This window comes from Onychomys torridus, chromosome 5, assembly GCF_903995425.1.
Source record: "Onychomys torridus chromosome 5, mOncTor1.1, whole genome shotgun sequence".
Taxonomy (NCBI): domain Eukaryota; kingdom Metazoa; phylum Chordata; class Mammalia; order Rodentia; family Cricetidae; genus Onychomys; species Onychomys torridus.
In genome coordinates this window covers 4370779-4388811 of record NC_050447.1, presented here as the reverse complement: position 1 = coordinate 4388811, position 18033 = coordinate 4370779, and the positions used below count along the sequence as shown (strand labels likewise).

Below are 18033 nucleotides of genomic sequence, written 5' to 3'. Positions count from 1 at the left end.
ACATGCAGAAAGCACAGCCTTCAGGAACCTGTTGGCATGCAGAAAGTGCAGCCTACAGGAACATGTTGGCATGCAGAAAGTGCACCCTACAGGAACCTGTTGTTAACATGCAGAAGGTGCAGCCTTCAGGAACTGTTGGCATGCAGAAAGTGCAGCCTACAGGAGGCTGTTGGCATGCTGGAAGTACAACCTCTGATGCTGAGGTCGATTGGGCCAAGTTGGAGTCATGAGCAGCCTGCTAATTCGTTACACTTTACAGAAGTGAGCTCTGGAAGTAAATGTGTTGGTAGCCAGCACCATTTTGTTTTCTTTTGTCACTGAGAAAATCTCTAGGATCTTTGCCTGATGTGCAAGCCCGTTTTTCCAAAGTAAGGATATTAAGTCTTCCTATGCAAGAGTGTTTCCTTTGTCTGTCTGTCTGTCTGTCTGTCTGTCTGTGTGTCTCTCTCTCTCTCACACACATGCACACATGCACACGCACACACACGCACACATCCTATATCCAGCCTTTCTCCCCGCCTCCACCACCATGTCCCACCAACTCATGGAAGCTTCAGCTGCCCCAGGAATGGCCGCACAGATGTTCACTGTGCATATTTTCTGGAATGTGCTTCTGAGTTAGCAGTTTGAAATTTTCATGTGCTTTTAGTGAAACACTTGTTTTTCCTTGTCCTCCTTCCTTGAGAAGGGAACTGCTTCCCTCAAAAGAGGGTCATGGTATTGGCTCTTCCTTCCTCCATAGGAGAAGATGCAGTAAGTGTGTTAACTGGGAAGTAGTTGTCTGTAATTTATTCTGTTTTGGTAAATGTGGTTTCTGAGCTTCTCAGGAGGGATTGACTGTCTGGCTGTCTTCTTTTTTTTTTTTTTTCCCCCAAACCACAATGTTGCTTTCAAGAAATGTACTTCATGTAATGGTTCAGCAGCTCACCACTACATAAGGTTAGTAGTCTGTGCTTTCCCAGTGTAGCAGTCCAGAATTAGCTACAGCAGTGGAAAGAAGGGAGCAGAGTTTCCAGCTTTAAAGCTGAAAGGACAATTAGAGCATTTCATTGGATGTTCTAGGATGTGCCAACTTTTTATTCTAATGTCACCAATTCTTTTTCCTGTTTAATCCAGAGACTCTTAGCCAGGTTCTCATGTGAACCATAAAATACACAAAGATGATCAAGGTAATCATTTCTACAGTTTCCCAAAGATACTATGGCCAAGAACTGTGGAGGTTCTGAAGATCTGTTGTGTTTGCACACTGTTCAATTAGCCTCCAGCTGTATGTGTCCTAGCAGAAGATAACAAAGTTCCCAGCCCAGAGCCACTGGCATTGGTATTTTCTTGTCCCATTTCCACAGGGTGATGATGACAGGTGCCAGGTGATAACTGTGTGGCATAGTATAGGAGAGGAACCCAGGTCATCTTATTTGGTCATCTGTGTCATCCGTGAGTCTTATTGATGGATGAAGCCCGCTCTTTGCTTCAGAGAGACACAATCTCTATTGTCTGTGAGCCCATTTTCCCTACAGATATTTTCAAAAACAGCCCAGAACCAAGGTGCGCAGAAGATTGGATGTACAGAGGCATAAAGAAGGTCAGGGAAAACTACCTTCCACCAGACGCATGGGCAGAACCGTGCTGGCTGAGAGCAGAGATGGCTAATTCATTGGGTACATGGAGGGCTTAGGCGGGAAGCTGCAGTGGCTGCCCTCCCATAGAACTCAGGATATGTTCCAGTGTGACAGTTCCATACATAGAAAATGTACTTCAACCATGTATATCACTTCTATTTCTCACACTGTCTCCCTCTTGTCTTTCTTCTTCCTTACCCCTAACAGCTCCTACATTTTACTTTCATGTCCCTTGAGTTTCCCTTCAAAATGTTGTAAAGAAGGGGAAAAGAATAACAGAAATCCTCTTGGAAGGTTATTTTCCTCCACTATTTTTGGAGGGAAAATAAGGTGTTTGAAAGAATAAAGTATTCAAATTTTAAGCCATATTGCAAAGAACACGTAACCAAGTTCTAGATGGTTGCATAATGAATCTATGCCTTTAGGAGGGCAGTTCTTTAAAAACAACAATAACAACAACAACAACAAAAAAAACCTTTGCGAGACAGCCATGAATTGTAGCATCCCAAGGCCCTAGTGTGGACCTGTAGGATTTGAGTGTATTTATTTGCTTATTTATTGCCTTATTCCAGTCTTCTGGGAGGACAGGATTCCAAGGTTTCTTCTACCCAGGTGGCTGCCCACTCCATTTCTCAAATTGTATTCTGCCCTGCAGATATCCCCTCCACAAGGCTCCCAGTTCTCCAAGACGCAGGATCATTCCCAGACATGGTTTCTAGACCTGAATTTTGCCATTATTTATGAACATCTCAACCCGCAAAAGTTTGTGCCTGTGGAGGTTAAATGAGAATGGCCTGCATATACTTGAATGTTTGGTTCCCCGTTGGTTAGCTATTTAAGGAATGATTAGGAGGGGTGGCCTTGTTTCAAGAGGTGTGTCTCTGGGGGTGGATTTGAGGTTTCAAAGGCCCACACCAGATCCAGTCTCATTCTCTCTGTGGGCCTCCATCTTGTAAATCAGATGTGAGCTCTTAGATACTGCTCCAGCTCTATGCCTGTCTGTGGCCATGCTCTCGGCCATGATGATCGTGTACTCACCCTCTTGAGACATAAGCAAGCCTCCAATTAAATTCTATCCTTTGTAATTTGCCTTGGTCATGATGTATGTCTCTTCCCAGCAACAGAATTGTAACTAATACAGTATGTGTATATGTATACATGCCTGCGTGTGTGTGTGTGTGTGTGTGTGTGTGTGTGTGTGTGTGTGTGTGTGTGTGTTGCACACACATTGTGGGCCTGGAGAAACCCAGAATACAGATAGAGAAATTGAAGTTGGAATGAGTTATCTCAAATAGAAAGTAAACTGGCTATCATGAGATGTCATAGCACATAGATGTTGAACAGACACAAGAAGATACAGAAAGCATGACACCTTTGGGAACCTGACCCTGAGTAGAGATTGCTAAGTATGAGTTCAGATTCGGGACAAGCTAGACTAAGGCAGGGCCCCTTACCTTCCAGGTCTGTTCTTCCAGTAGCTCTCTCACTGTCCAAGAGGGAAGGGGTATTTCCCCTTCACACACAGAGCCAAAAGGAAAACACAAAACAAGGAAGATGAAAGGGTTATGTAGATAATAGTGGTACAGTTTGTGGTCTTCATTTTTAAAGGGCCCACAGCTACAGTCATGGTGTTCATCTTCGCCTGCGGCTGTCCTCCTCCTCAGCTGATGGATGGCCGTCCTGAAACCCATTCACCACCTATGTCTAGGAAGATGTGATGGGGTGGGGTACAGCATCTCCTCTTCAGCCGCCCTACCACGCCACTCCAGGCACTCTGAATAATGGCTGTGAGCTTAAATGGCAATTGTTGATCTGACTATGGCCTTAAATTTTCTGTGAGAGCCTCAGTGTCCTTTCCTTCTCCCTTTTTGATTAGTAAGACACCATTAGAGGTTTGTTTCCTTGTGAGAATTTAGTGTCTTTTGTAGCTAGGTGGTTCAGGTCACTAAGATTTATAAGTTCCTTGGCATAGAGTGAAGTAGGTTTTTTTGACTCCCCAAGTGGCCAGGTAGAAGTTTTGTGACTAAGTTCTCTCAGAATAATACTTGTAGTGAAGCGGGTTATGACCGTCTGTCATGGCAGTAATGGAGCATATCTTGCACTTGGTGTAAAGTCCATCTGGTTTACAGCTTCTCGTGGGTTGTACAGAAGGTGGGTGAAGGCTTTGCATGCCTGGCACTTTATCTGGCTTTGTCAGGACAGCAGAATGAAAGACAAGAGAAATAGCTAACACCGTCATAAAGCCACTAATCTCAGCCTGCCCTCCTATTTATTGAGGTAACAGGCCTTTAGGGGTCCCCTGTAGGCTGAAAAACAGGGGGCCTGATAGGAGATGGGAGTTGTGAGGCAGAGGCTGGGGTGGCAGAGGCCGAGCTTAGCACAGAGAGGCTGCAGGGTAGCAGCAGCACCTGTGCTCAGCGATCGGGTGGACATGTAGACTGCTCACTGAGGGTGACTGACTGCCTGGGACAAAAGAGCTGAGGACAAGCAGGAGACCGTGTTGGCAGTGGGGCATAGAACAGTAAAAGTGGTCCCTCTCCTAATGAAGGGGAGGGTTGGGAAGGGGCAGCTGGGGGATGGGCAGAAGGAGCTTTGCTGTGGAGAGGCAGTGCTTAGACTCTGGAAGGATGAGCAGTCGCTGAACCAACCGTTGGAGCTGTGGTGAAGAGGTCAGCAAGGTGAGTGTGTGTGTGCTGGAAATAACTGAGTTAAAGGGGTTGCAGGCATGCATGTAGTGGGTAGGCGGGGCTTGGTGGCCCAGTGCTTCCTGTTGCTTTCCAGACTCTGGGTTCCACCCCAGCACCACAGAGCAAGACAGGCAGGTAGGTAGTAAGTGTGCTTTCCATATGTTGTTTTTTTTTTTTTTTTTTTTGCTGGGGGATGGGGTTGGTTCTTTTTGAGTTTTGTAACTAGACTTAGTGGTGCAGGTTTTTAACTCTAGTATTTGGGATGCAGAGGCCAGTGAATCTCTTAATCTCTATACCAGCCAGGAATACAAGGACCCTGTATTTTTTTATCTTTTTTTTTCTTTCTTTTTTTTTTTTTTTTATACCACAAGGCTCCAGATCAAAGCGATTGATGAGTAATCCACGTTGATGGTTATATATCCAGAGGCCGTACTGATGAGTTTTTATTAACTTGACACAAGTTAGACCCGCCTGAGAAGAGGGAACCTCAATTGAGAATGGCTTCATCAAACTGACCTGTAGAGAGTTGCTGGATTAGCGACTTTTGTGGGAGGACGTAGTGCATTGTGGGAGGTGTCGCCACTGAGCAAGTGGTCCTAGGTTGCAAAAAAGCAAGCTTAGCTGGGCAGTGGTGGCATAGGCCTTTAATCCCAGCACTCAGGAGGAAGAGGCAGGCAGATCTCTGTGAGTTTGAGGACAGCCTGGGCTACAGAGCAAATTCCAGGACAGCCAGGACACAGAGAAACCCTGGTGGTTTTGTTTTGTGTGTGTGTGTGTGTGTGTGTGTGTGTGTGTGTGTGTGTGTGTGTGTGTGTGGATTTGGGAAGCAAGCTGAGTGAGCTATGGAATGCAAGCCAATAATGAGCGCTCCTCCATGGCCTCCGTGTCAGCTCCTGCCCTGAGTTCTGCCCTGACAGATAACATACCCTTTCTTCCCCAAGTTGCTTTTTGTTGTGGTGTTTATCATAGCAGCCATCACTGACTTCTTCAATATTTTTTGAGATTTTATTTATTTTTATGTGTATGAGTGTTTTACCTGCATGTATGTGTGTACCACATGTGTGCCTGGGGAGGCCAGAAGAGGGTGTTGGATCCCTGGATATGGAGTGACAGATAGTTGTGAGCCACCACGTGGAGCTGGGAATTGAACCCAGGTCCTCAGGAAGAACAGCCAATGCTTCTTAATGTAAGTAAACTGCAAAAACTCTGGGTTTGGTGCCCCGGGTTTCAGCACCAAAATGTTAGTCAGTTGATGGCTGAAACTGCAAGGAGACAGTTCAGCCCTAAAGGGTGGGGTATCCTGGACACCTGGAGCTACTCAGAACAAGAGCTCTGCCCTGAAGGTGTCCTGGACACCTGAAGCTGTTCAGCACAGCTGTGATGGCTGGGACTGCAAAGAAACAGCCCACCTTGGAAAAGAAGGTTTTCTGACTTCTCAGGAGAGTCAGGCCTGGAATTGCTTCAGCAAGGAAGGGTATCCTGACTCTTCGGGAAAGTCAGGGTATCCTGGGATATACCTGGTGTGATGGGGGATGGTCTCCCCGCAGGACACAGCAATCCTGCTCCTCTCCTGGAGAGCCACAATCTCTGGCTCGTGTTACCAGCTCTTTTTCACTCTGTCCACTAGGGGACGTCCCAGCAAGGTTCTTCTGCTCAGCTCCCCCTGCTCAGTCCACTAGGGGACATCCCAGCAAGGTTCTTCTGTTCAGCTCCCCCTTGCTCAGTCCACTATGGACATCCCAGCAAGGTTCTTCTGCTCAGCTCCCCCTGCTCAGTCCACTATGGACATCCCAGCAAGGTTCTTCTGCTCAGCTCCCCCTGCTCAGTCCACTACGGGACGTCCCAGCAAGGCTCTTCTGCTCAGCTCCCCCTGCTCAGTCCACTACGGGACGTCCCAGCAAGGTTCTTCTGCTCAGCTACCCCTTGCTCAGTCCACTATGGGACGTCCTGGCAAGGTTCTTCTGCTCACCAGTCAATGAAGGTCTTCACCCAATACTCTTTTGAGAAAGAGGTTTATTTGGGAAGGAGGAGTCCAGGAGAGTAGCTGCCTCTACCAGAGTGGAGAGAACAGCTCACAACTGACCCAGCAGGGTGGTTTATATAGGATGTCTAGGGGGCGGAGTCAACTGTGATTGGTTAGTTTATTTTCTGCCCAGGGATTGGCCAGTTTTGTGAGAAACGGGCAGAGATGGTCCTGATTTCAGGGCCAAACTGTGTTTGTTTCGCTGGCCTTTCTTGGCTTTTTGACACTACTTCTAAGGCCAGGGCACATTTCTTTCACTGACTCTGATTCTAGGGACCAAGAGTGTTATTTTGGTACTAGTTTCAGAGTCGGCATATTTCTTGGGTTCTGGGTTTGTGGATGAAGTGTTCATTTCTCTGGCTCAGGTCCCAAACACAGGCTGTGTTTCTTTCCCTGGCCCTGGGCCCTAGGGCCAGGATTCTATTGACCTGCTCGGTGTTTGGTTGATTTCACAAGTCAGTTGGACAGGAGCAGAGATGGCTCTGATCTGAGCTAAACTGTCTTTCTCTTACTGGCCTTATTTAGCTTTCTGACACTACCTCTAAGGCCAGGGCACATTTCATTCACTGACTCTGATTCTAGGGGCCAAGAGTGTTTCTTTGGTACTGGTTTCAGAGTCAGCGTATGTTTCCTTGGTTCATTTCTTTGGCCCAGGTCCCAAACACAGGCTGTGTTTCTTTCCCTGGTCCTGGGCCCTAGGGCCAGGATTCTACTGTCCTGCTCTGTGATTGGTTGATTTCACGAGTCAGTTGGCCAGGGGCAGAGATGGCTCTGATCTCAGCTAAACTGTGTTTCTCTCACTGGCTTTATCTGAGCCATCCTTCCCTAATTCTGGGCTCCAGGGTCAGGGTGGGTTTCTCTAGCCATCCCCTTTCCCCTACACTTAACCTCTGAGCCATCTCTTTCAATTTTAAAATCTGAGGAAAGACTCAAACACCAAGAATTGTTTGTGGTTCATAGATTTCTCCTTTAAATTCTAGTCTTTCGCTCTTTCTGGAGGACTCTTGGTTGTTAGTAGCAAAGTTTTATGAGTTTCCACATATAAATACCAGGTGAAGGACCTTTCACTGTTAAAGTGTTTCATGTTGGTCTCTGTCAGCCATGTACTTAATGTTTAATTTGTGTGACTTTCCATATAAGTAGAAGAAATGAGTTAGGACAGGTTCCCCACACACAAAGCCTCAACTTAAGGCTTTTAACTCAGGAAGCTGTGGAATCAACATGCATTCAGTAGAAACATGTTTTGCGTTCTCATCTTCTTTGGTCATAGGTGAGCAGCAGTGAACAATAGTCCCAGGTAGGATGTGATCGCATAGGTGTGTGTGTGTGTGTGTGTGTGTGTGTGTGTGTGTGTGTGTGTGTGCGCGCGCATATGTGCACTATGCTGCTAAGAACATTAGATGTAGTCTCAGTTACGGTATTTCCAGCTCTAGTGAGTTTACCAGAAGGTAAACCTCACTCTCAGCCAAGGAGCACCTGCTTCTAAGAAGTCCACACCACTACTTTGAGCATTAGTTTTCTACTTAGTGAACTGATTGCCTTAGGTAGGGTTTCTATTGCTGTGATAAAACACCTTGGGAGGGAAAAAGCATCTTGGTAAGGAAAGGGTTTATTTCAGATTCATTCATAGTCCAGCATGGAATGGAAGTCAGGGCAGGAACTCAAAGCTGGAACCTGAAGGAAGGCCAGGAGTGAAACAGAAGCAAAGTTCATGAAAACCAACCAGGACACTGAAAATGGCAGTAGGTTAGACAAGATCAGATCCCCACCAACAGAGAGAAGTTCAGTATCGTGTCTCTAGCTGGAGATGTGGCTCCTTCAAGAGTGGCTTGAGTTAGAATCCTGGGAGGTACAGACAGGACTCTGTCCTTGGTGGTATGAAGACACATGGGTGCTGGTATCCTGGCCATTTGGCTCAGACTGTTGTATAATTGTTGTTATGAGTATCCATGGCATTAATCCTGTCCTTCCAATGTATCCTTAGGCCAAGCCAGCCCCGGCCGTCTACAGTGCAGTGGCTAAATCTGCAGTCTCCTACCACACCAGGCTCCAACCCAGATGGTACATCTCCATCACCCCAGATGTCCCATCTCCTCCTCTCTCCTGCTGCCTCCATTGTAGACAAGCTGCCTGAATGGTACGTGGTTTGGGATGTTATGTGGAATAAGGTGGTAGCACAAAGAAGTGCCTTGACAGCCTTCTGCTAGATAATGTCTGTCTGGATCCCTTGGAGTCAATAGCTAAGTTCCGGTCAGGGCTGTGCCTCATCTCAGAAGCAGGTGCAGCACTCTTGGTACTGTGGGGATTGGCTTCAGGACTCCCACATCTGTCCACTCTGTCTTCTAGTTGCTCCTATAGAATGATTTTGTATTTACATCTGACCTACACTCATCCTCTTGTATATCTGAAGTCATCTGTAGGTAAATTTTAATACCTAATAATGTGTATGCTGTGTAAGTCTTTACTGCGCTGTATTGTTTAGGAAAGTCCTAAGAGGACTGGATGTGATGCACAATACAGATGCCCCTTTTTTTGAAATACTTTCAATCGGTGAGTGGTTGAATCTGTAGATGTGGAACCTATTGGCTACACAGGGCCAATTGCAGGTTCTTGAGAAGAATTTGTAGTGCATGAGCCTTGTTGGGACCTACTCTCCCTTTTTAGTCCTTTTATCTATTTATGAAATTAGGTGCTTTGCAAGAATTTTTATATGCAGATGTCAAGCAGATTCTTTGTTGAAAAGGAAGGCGGAGTGGATGCTGGATATGTTGACTTCTGTGGGCATCTTATGACCAGTTTGTAGAAGAGAGAGTAGCGAGTCACAATGCCTGAGCGTCATCTGGCAGAATTCTTACGTCTCCAGGAAGAGGCAGCATTTCTTGTTTCCTTGGCTTAGATCTGGCCAAGTATGGCTTCCACCATTTCCCATTGTGCACGTCTCTCAGGAGGGCTCAGAGTGTGTTCTCACAAGTTAGGAGACGCTGAGCCTTGTGTTCCTTTTGGAGGGCAGAATGGTCTAAATAAAGACATAAAAGGGATGGCAGCCCTTCCAGTGTGCTGTGGGAACTGTAGGTGTCACACACGGACTCACTGGGAGCAGTTTAATATGTGTGTGCCTCTTCCTTTCACATCACTGATGTACAGCTGAAGTGTTCAGAGGTAAACATGCCTTGTGTGTCCTACAGTGCTGGGCCCCAGGGTGGGACACTACACCAGGCACTGAGGAGAATCTGGTCAAGTGGCTCACTGACAGCTTCCCAGGGAGACCCCTAAGGGAAGGTTTATATTGGAAACCTATCATTACTTGAAAGCCAAGTGCTACAGCTCTGCCTGATGTTCGCTGCTCTGTCATTTCCTCTTCAGAATGTACTTCTCCACTGTTGGCATGTAAATGAGATTTGGGAAATGGGGAGGGGGCTGTGAGGGTTTGGTCTTCAGTTTTTCATTCAAGCCTCTGTGTTCTCTCTGCAGCGTTATCAATCGCAAGGCCCGTGCAGTGTATCCATGTGAGGCAGAACACAGCTCGGAACTGTCATTTGAAATAGGAGCCATTTTTGAGGATGGTGAGTGCCGCCGCAAGCTTTGTGGTGGGAGGCATCTCGTCTTAATGTCTGCACACAGAGTGCCAGCCACTGTTTGTGGCCATGTTTTGACACTGGCCTATAGAGATGAGCTGCAGAGCTGTGTGTTAGTGGTGTTTCTTCTTCTTCTTGACCACTCTCCACCCCTTTTCAGCCATGTAGACCTTCATTCAGGTCATTTCTGATGGTGGCAAGAAGCCAGTAGCACTTGAAGTTGTGAGTGCTTCTGAGGTGCATCCTTTGTTTTCTGTACCCCCACCATCCCTAACCAAGTCGAAATGCTTCACAGCACCAGTGAAGACTGGGAAATCCAAACACTTGGATTTCTCTCTTCTGTGCCATTCTCATGCTTTGCGGTTTCCTGCCAACCGGAACAGTGTGCACATCTTTAGACTTTACATTTTAAATAAGGGTGTGGATTTTAGTTGAATGTTTAATATTCATACACAGACATTTAGGAGCTAGGCCTGTTTTAATATTTCACAAATTTCTCCTCTGCTTTAGTGAATATATTTTCCTCCCTTGCTCTTGATTTCTTCCCTCTCTAGTCACACTCATTATGAAATTCATTGGTTGCTGTGGAAACGTTGATGTTGAGTGTGGGTGGAGCTCCCCAGAAGAGTTCCTAGGAAGCAGGGGAAACCTTGGCTGCTGGAATGGAATGGCTGATTAGCCAGAATGTTTGGAGTCTATGGAACACATCGCCACAGCTCATTGTGGTAGTTAGAAGTTCAGCATTTGATGAGGGTGGTATAGAAGGCAAGTTGCTTTATTTAGAATAGATTCTCTGTGTGTGCTGTGAGCTCCTAGAGCCAGATTCCTGATAACATCAGGAATCAACAGTAGTGCCCTCTCACAAGATTTTTCCTACACACCGAGATACTAGATAGAAGGATAGAGAGGGGAGAAACAGAAACACAGGAGAGCCTCGGGAGGGCCTGCATCATTATCCACCCACCCCTCTGTCTCTTCTAAAGAGCTGTTTATAGGAGTGCCAAGGAGTGGAACAAAAGACCTCCCTCTAGCTTCCAATTACCTAGTAACCATGCACATGGTCAAGCAGTCCTCTGATACAGCTCTGCTGGGTAAAGCAAGCTCAAATCTCTCCAGGAAACCTCTGTGGGCTTCCACAGTAAATGGGTGCTCAGGGGTGTGTAAAGATGTCATCTAGACCAAAATATTCCCATGTTTGCTGAACATTCTGAGCTTCAGACTTGGATCTTTGGCTGGTGTCCTTGTGGGGTGAGAAATGGCCACATTTACAGGCCACATATAACTCTAGCAAAGAGGGGATATCTCCTCTTTGTATTTCTTTTATGAGAAAACTTTCCCACAACTTACTTCTGAGTTTAATTGCCTTTACATCTCTTGGTCAAAATTGTGTCAAATATTCACTCAAAGTTGTCACTCTGAGGAATGTGTCAATGAGAACCACATTGGGTGCATAACACATGCTTTGGGCACACAGCTATGTCACCTGTGTCTCTCTAAACCAAATCTGGGTCTGCCAGTGTAGATGGAAGACAAAAGAAGGGTCAGAAAGCAGCCAGCCCAGGAGGCCCAAGTTCTCCACCACCAAAGTCCCTTGATGACTTTAAAAAAGGATCATAGAATCTGTGTATACTCATATATATATATATATATATATATATATATATATATAGATAGAGAGAGAGAGAGAGAGAGAGAGAGAGAGAGATAAACAACACACACACACACACACACACACACACACACACACACACACACACTAACAGCAGGTGGCAGTGCCTTTCCCCTTCACTTTCTCTGGAAACTATAAGTGCTCTGTGTACCAGGTTTTTCATCCCAGTCTGCAAATATGTATCAGGGTGATTCAGTGAGGTTCAGGAGGCTGAACTCTGAATACTGTGGGCTGGTGACTACTGTGCCCTACAGGGGCCATCACAGTGTGCTGCAGATATGGTTGCATCTAGCCAGGTTGTGTCTCCCTTAGGCATGGTGGCCAGCTCTTTCTAGCATGCTGGCTGGACACCCAGGGCATCTTAGTTGTTCCTCAGCCCCTCCCCCAAGGCTATGTATTCCAAACAAGGTCTGCTTGGTATGCTGGCCCTCTCTTCTCCTATCCTGTAGAGTCTCATTTTCTGTGAGCCCTGTGTCTTACAGGTGCCTCCCCAGCGCCCCATTGTGGTGCATATGAGCTCAGAGGAATGTTTACAGAGGTGGCACAGCCTGCCCAACTTGCTGTTCCATAGGAGCAGGTCCTAAAGGGCACAGGAGGTTGAGGCCCTTACTAGAGTGCAACCCTACTATGTAAATAAAACTATGTAGACAGCACTACTGTATGCACTTGTAACTCCACTGCCTGGTTGACCTCTCAATTGCTTGGAAGCAGGTATTTGTTCAGAATATGTTCGCTCTTCGAATGGTGATGGGTTCTTTCCTTCTGACAACCAGCATGAAGTGGGACAGTTAGGCAGGGCGTGGGTCCTTTTGTGGAGCCAGCCAGTGTTTACAAGCTTAACCTGCAGCAGTGTCTCCAGGAACACTCTCTTGCTGTGACTGGCAATACTTAACACCCTGACACCTAAGACTGTTTTCTTCTGCTCACATAATGGTTTGGAATCTTCTACCAATCACAGGGATTGTACAGTGTAGCCTGTTTCTGTACTGTAGGCAATGACAGAAACCGGTTTATGACAGTCAGAGGCCTGATAAGTCCCCTGGGCTTCACCGTCCAGGCTTTGGAATAATCACAAACAGGGACCTCAGACTGGTGTGTGGAAGGGAAAGGGATCTCTAGTGAGTATGGCACTCTATAACCCCTCACTTTCTCTTCTTATTCTGAGGCTGTGGACTTAGGTTAAGAATTCCAGTTCTGGGCTGAAGATGTGTTTCTGTAGCTCTGGGAGATGTTTCCCATCCTCTACCAGGAAGGTCTGTGCTCACTCGTGTGGTCTCAGGGCAGCCAGTGTTCCTTTAAAAGCCAGGGAACGTCCTCCTTTCTCTGGGGCTCAGGAATCCCAGAAATACACTGTTGACAGCTCTGATAGTCAGGTATGAAGTGTGGTTTTCCCTGGATCTGCGCACAGGACCATAGGGCCCGTGAGCACAGGGTTTTCGGGAACTAGCCCACACTCAGTGCTGAGGCCAGTGTGTTGGTTCTTTTCCACATGTAGAGACAGTGTCTACAGGCAATAGGTGTGGACCGTATTAACCCTTAAAAGCCTCTAGGAATTGAACTTGTAAGGTCTGAAGTACATGGATTAATCCTTGAAATGCTGTTTGGCACCCTCTGGGAGGACCTGCCAGCTATATTCCTAATGTGGGAATCACAGGAAGCTGTTGAGTGCCAGATGAGTACATGCAGTGTGATGCTGGCTAAACTCAGAAATCAGCAAATGGGGGTAGACTTGTGGGACAAAAGTATTTTAACTAAAGCTCAGGAAGGAGAATGAGAAGTGTGGCATTTGAGCCTATGGTCTCCCTGAGGAGGGGAGTGTGTCAGGTGGGAGACAGAGGGGAGTCCACAGACCCAGCTTGCATGGGGCCCATGTTGGGCTTCCTAAACTGAGCTGAGTTCCTAGTGCTCTCTTCTGCTGAAGGCTCAGTTTTTTAAATATTTGAACAGGTTGACCTTAGGTTAGACTGTCAAGACTTGATTCTGTAATGGATGGATGTAAGCAAGCTGTCTACAGAAAGTCAGACTCGTGGGTGGGATTGAACCTGAAGATATCCTTAGTGAAATAAGCCAATTCCAAAGGGACAAATAGATGATTCTATTTATGGAAATGAAGGATAGAGGTCACTAGAAAACTCAGGTGCAGAAGGTGACCCATAGGAAAGGCCCATAGAGAATGGTGGGAGACGGAGCCCCTGTGTCTCCTGCCATAAAAATAGAAGCACAGCTGCCTTGCCATGCAGCAGTTAGTTTCCAGGGTAGGAGACCCTTTGGGATCTTCTGCCAGCTCCTTCTGTCTGTCAGAGCAGCTGCGGTGTGGTTCCTGCCAACGCTGGCCCTGCCCTGAGGTGGTAAAGGAATTAAAGAATGAACAGATACTTTTGAAGTTGCCACGGATGAGCCTTGGCAAGCTGTAGGGACTCAGCTTGAGTTTACACTCATCCAGGAAGCCATATGCAGCAGGTGGCACATCCTCGTGTGTGTGTGGGTGGTTTTGGTTTTGAATCCAGTCCTTTCTCCATAACCTGGTGGCATTGCCAGTATAGTGTATGGATGAAGCGTTTACAAATAGTGTCCTTGGTAACAAGGTCAGGGTAAAGGTCAGTGAGGGGTGAAGAAAGTGAGTTGCTGCCTGCTGGTTCACCTTGAAAGCACACTGTAATTCATTTGCTCATTTATTGGAAAGACTGTGAAACATTAGGGTAGGTACCAGGGACCTTGAACTTTGATATGAGAACTTTCAGCTTAGTCTAGACTAGGAGTCACACTCTCCTGGTCTCTTAGGCACACATGGAATGTGTAGGTGTGAGGCCCCTCATCTGTCTGGAATGGTTGGGGTGTAGAATATTTAGGACCTGGGGAGCAACCAAGTAGAAGCCTTAAAGCTACTTGGCAGATGGAAGAAAGTGTCAGAAGGCCATGGCGATGCAGCTAGCAGAGTGCACAGGAGAAAACCCACGGTGACCTCACTGAAAAGGACAGTTAGCATTGACCCATCCTGTCCCCACACAAGTGGATCATGAATGGCGCAGTTGCCAGTGGCAATCACAAAGCAGTAGAGGAAAGAGTGCAGCACACACAGCTTCCCCAGACGGCAGTGCGGATGCCTGCACCCAACTGTTAGCATAAAGTAATTCCCATGGGTTGTGATCCAAAGCTGCATTTCAGAGCTGGTTTCTAGGTTGTTCTGTGGGCAAGTACTGCCCCCTCCCCCATGGCTCTGACCCTGGCCATAATTGGTGCTTCAGCTGGGGTCCCTTAAATTCTTTTGTATTTGATACCAAAATGCTAGTGCATTGACTTGCTCTGTGTCTTCTGATACCAGTCTGACCCTCGTCATGTGACTGTCACAAGCGTGTTTTGACTCTGATAGTGTGTTGGCACTGTGCACTGCTGTGTAAGGCCTGCCAACAGGAGCTTCCCCTAAGGAGCAGCTGTGTTCTTGAACCTGAAGTGGAAGAGTTACCCAGGGAGGAGTAGGAAGGCACTCTAGGCAGCAAGCACCATGTGTACAAAGGCTCTGGAGTTGGGGGTTCTCTGCTTGACTTGGTGAACTGGTTGATAGAGTGGGGAGTTCCAGAGACTGCTGGAGAGCTAGGAAGGGCCCAATAAACTTGGTTTTGACTTGAAGCAGGGGAAAGTGTTCTCTGCTCTGTGTTTGTCAAGCAACTTGGTTTACTGTGAACTAGAAGGAGCAGGATCAGAAGCTGGGGGACTAAATAGGAAGCTTTGTGCTTAACAATCCTGGGCAGAAGCTATCAGTAACTGCCATGGCAGCTTTGTTATTCAAGGCCCCAGAAGTGACCCTGCTCTCGACTGACTGCTCCATGGTTGAGCCTACAAGAAACCCTGCAGAATGGTGAGTGTCAGGGACAAGCACCAGGAGCTGGGTTGTAAACATGGTCTCTTCTTTTTCAGTTCAGACCTCAAGGGAACCTGGCTGGCTGGAAGGGACCCTGAATGGCAAGAGAGGGCTGATTCCACAAAATTATGTCAAGCTGCTGTAGCTCCAGGCCTCAGGGGGCTCCCGCTGATCCTGGCACCATGCACCAGCCTGGGAACACCACCAAACACCATCATCACGCTCAGGAATTGCAGATCACCATGGGCACTCCAGGGCTGGGGAGGGGATGGGATTTGCCACCTAGGACTATGCAGACATATGTGAAAGGAGAGCATAGTCAGCACAGGTAGGTAGAGTGGACTCTCATCTGGCAGGCACTGGGGCTTGTGATTTTTAATTCTCCAGCCTATGGAACAGTTAGGGCAGGGCCCACAAGTGACATCACTGCTAGGCATGGAAGAATCCAGCTCTCCATGCACCTGCTGTTGAGTTTTCATGGGAACTGTGCTACTCTTGTATTGTATGTCCAGGACACATGTGGCCTTGTGGGTGCAGGGGAGTTGGTCCCAGCCTGGAGAGAAGCCAAGAGAAGCTTTTTCGAGCCTTGCCTTCCTGCCTGCCTCCCTGGCTCCCAGGGCCTGCTCACTGGCAGCTGCACCAAGCTCACCTGTGTGCTTACAATGGTCTTTTCTATGTGCTCATTGGGTACTGTTTGCCCCATGCCACCTTGTTGCCACAAGGCCCCTCTGTAAATGAAATAAAATGTAATTTACTATTTGGTGTGTCTGGCCGACTATGAGGGAGTGCATGCCTTCATTGGTGATTCATGGTTTGACAGTTATGATGAGCAGACCATCAGAACCTTGTATTTGCGGCAGGGAGGGGGTGGTCCTTTCTGAGATGAAAGCCTGGCATTGGGAGCTCCAGTCTCCTGCCTAGGCCATTTCCCCAAGACACAGTGGGATGGGAACTGGTCTGTGGTAATGTGTGGGTAAGTTGCACCCACACTGATGGCCAGCCCTCTTGCCTGGCTTCTTTGGGCACATCTCTCTCATACCACCCATCATAGCCTTGCCTTCCAGGTCTCAGCATTGAATTTCCCCATCTTGATGACACCAGGCTGTGGAAAGGGTGACAGCTGTCCTAGTATGGGATTCTCTTCCCCATTCTCCTCAGCCCCAAGCCCAGACCCCAAGCCCAGCTAAGTCCTGTGGGGACAGATGGCTAGCTCTGCATCAGAAGGGCTCCAGGAGGTGGGCTGCTGACAGCTAACCCACATGAGGGTACTGGACCTGCCTGAATTTTCTCTTAAGGATTTGTCAAAAGAAGGATGTTGCCTTGTCAACCAGACTGACTCTGGAGCCTGCTGTTCTGCCAGCTAACAGATGTAGACTCACTTCATGTGGGCATGTGTAAGGGCATCAAGTTGGATCTGGAATGTCCCCCAAAGGCCCATGTGTTAAAGGTCTTGTCCCCAGTTTGTGTCACTGTTTGAAGGAGATTGAAAGTTTGAAAAGGGAGTCTTGTGGGGGGTTTCAGGCCATTGGGATGTGCCTATCTGGGTTGATGGGACACTAGTCTCTTTCTCTCCGGAACAGCTTATTCTGCCATAGGCTTCCTGTCATGCTGTGCCACAGATCCAAAGCTCATCTGCCGTGAAGTGCCACCTCCAAGACTGGGAGCCAAAATAAACCTTTACAAGTTGATCACTTCAGAGAACTGAATAGCAGGAGTCTCATGAGGATGGGAAGAATGTGCTTTTTTTGAAGTATGTATTCTGTAAAAAAAGTAAGGACTTTTCTTTACAATATCAGTTAAAATACTAAGCCATAGGTCCTGAGGGAAGAATTGAGATTACTGAGGAACCCAGGGCTGCACCATAGTGGCTATCTTGAAGTTGGAGTGGCCAGCCTGGCCCTGGAGGAAGGGTCGGAACCTTTGGTGCCCTGTGTTTTGTGCTGTCATTTCCCAGTGTGATTTAATGAATGTGCTTGTAGAAAAGGTGTGCATATGGGTAGGTATGGTAACTCAGTATGAAGAGACTGACTCCTGGCGGTGCTCCTCATTGGGATGACCAGAGCGGGCACTAGACACAACTCACTGCAGCAAGACTTGTTTGCTGGCTTGAAGGTTTACCTGCCCAGAGTGTGGCCCACCCTTCCCTGTGCCTTAGCATTTGATTATGTCAGCCCCCACAAGTCTGGCTGTCTCCACGATTCTGCCCTTGCTTCCCAACAGGAAAAGTAAAGTATGAGTGAAAGAAAAGTGTGCATGACGGGGGCTGCTGGTCCCTTCGTTACAATTGCCTGCACATTTGTTATCTGTGTCCTCTCTGTGCCATGGATACCAGTGGGCCAGCAGCAAGGCCCCAGAGTGGTGTGGCTAAAGAGGCTTCCTGTGGCCCCCGAGAGCTGCAGGCCTGTGTTTATCTAGGGGAAAGCAAAAAGTGCTCTCATCCAAGAGCCAGAGGAAAGTCAAGGGTGTTTCTATCAGAATATGGCTCATGAGCAACTTGGCTCAACTTGCCATCACCACAGGGCAGAGCAGAAAGCTTAGCCTTGGGCAAGGCCCAAACTCTACACAGTACTGGGAGCAGGGGTGTAGGGTTACATCTGGGCA

General features: G+C 47.5%; 1 protein-coding gene across 1 annotated transcript in view; it reads left to right on the top strand.

Annotated features, from left to right (window-relative positions):
* Nucleotides 1-16189, top strand: part of Arhgap10 (Rho GTPase activating protein 10) — a 271607-nt gene extending 255418 nt beyond the window's left edge. Inside the window, exons 21-23 of the mRNA XM_036187947.1 lie at nt 8314-8466; nt 9801-9892; nt 15489-16189. Of these exons, the coding sequence (XP_036043840.1) occupies nt 8314-8466; nt 9801-9892; nt 15489-15577 (334 nt within the window). The 3' untranslated portion in view covers nt 15578-16189. The remainder of the gene's footprint in view (nt 1-8313; nt 8467-9800; nt 9893-15488) is intronic.
* The last annotated feature ends 1844 nt before the right edge of the window (nt 16190-18033 follow it).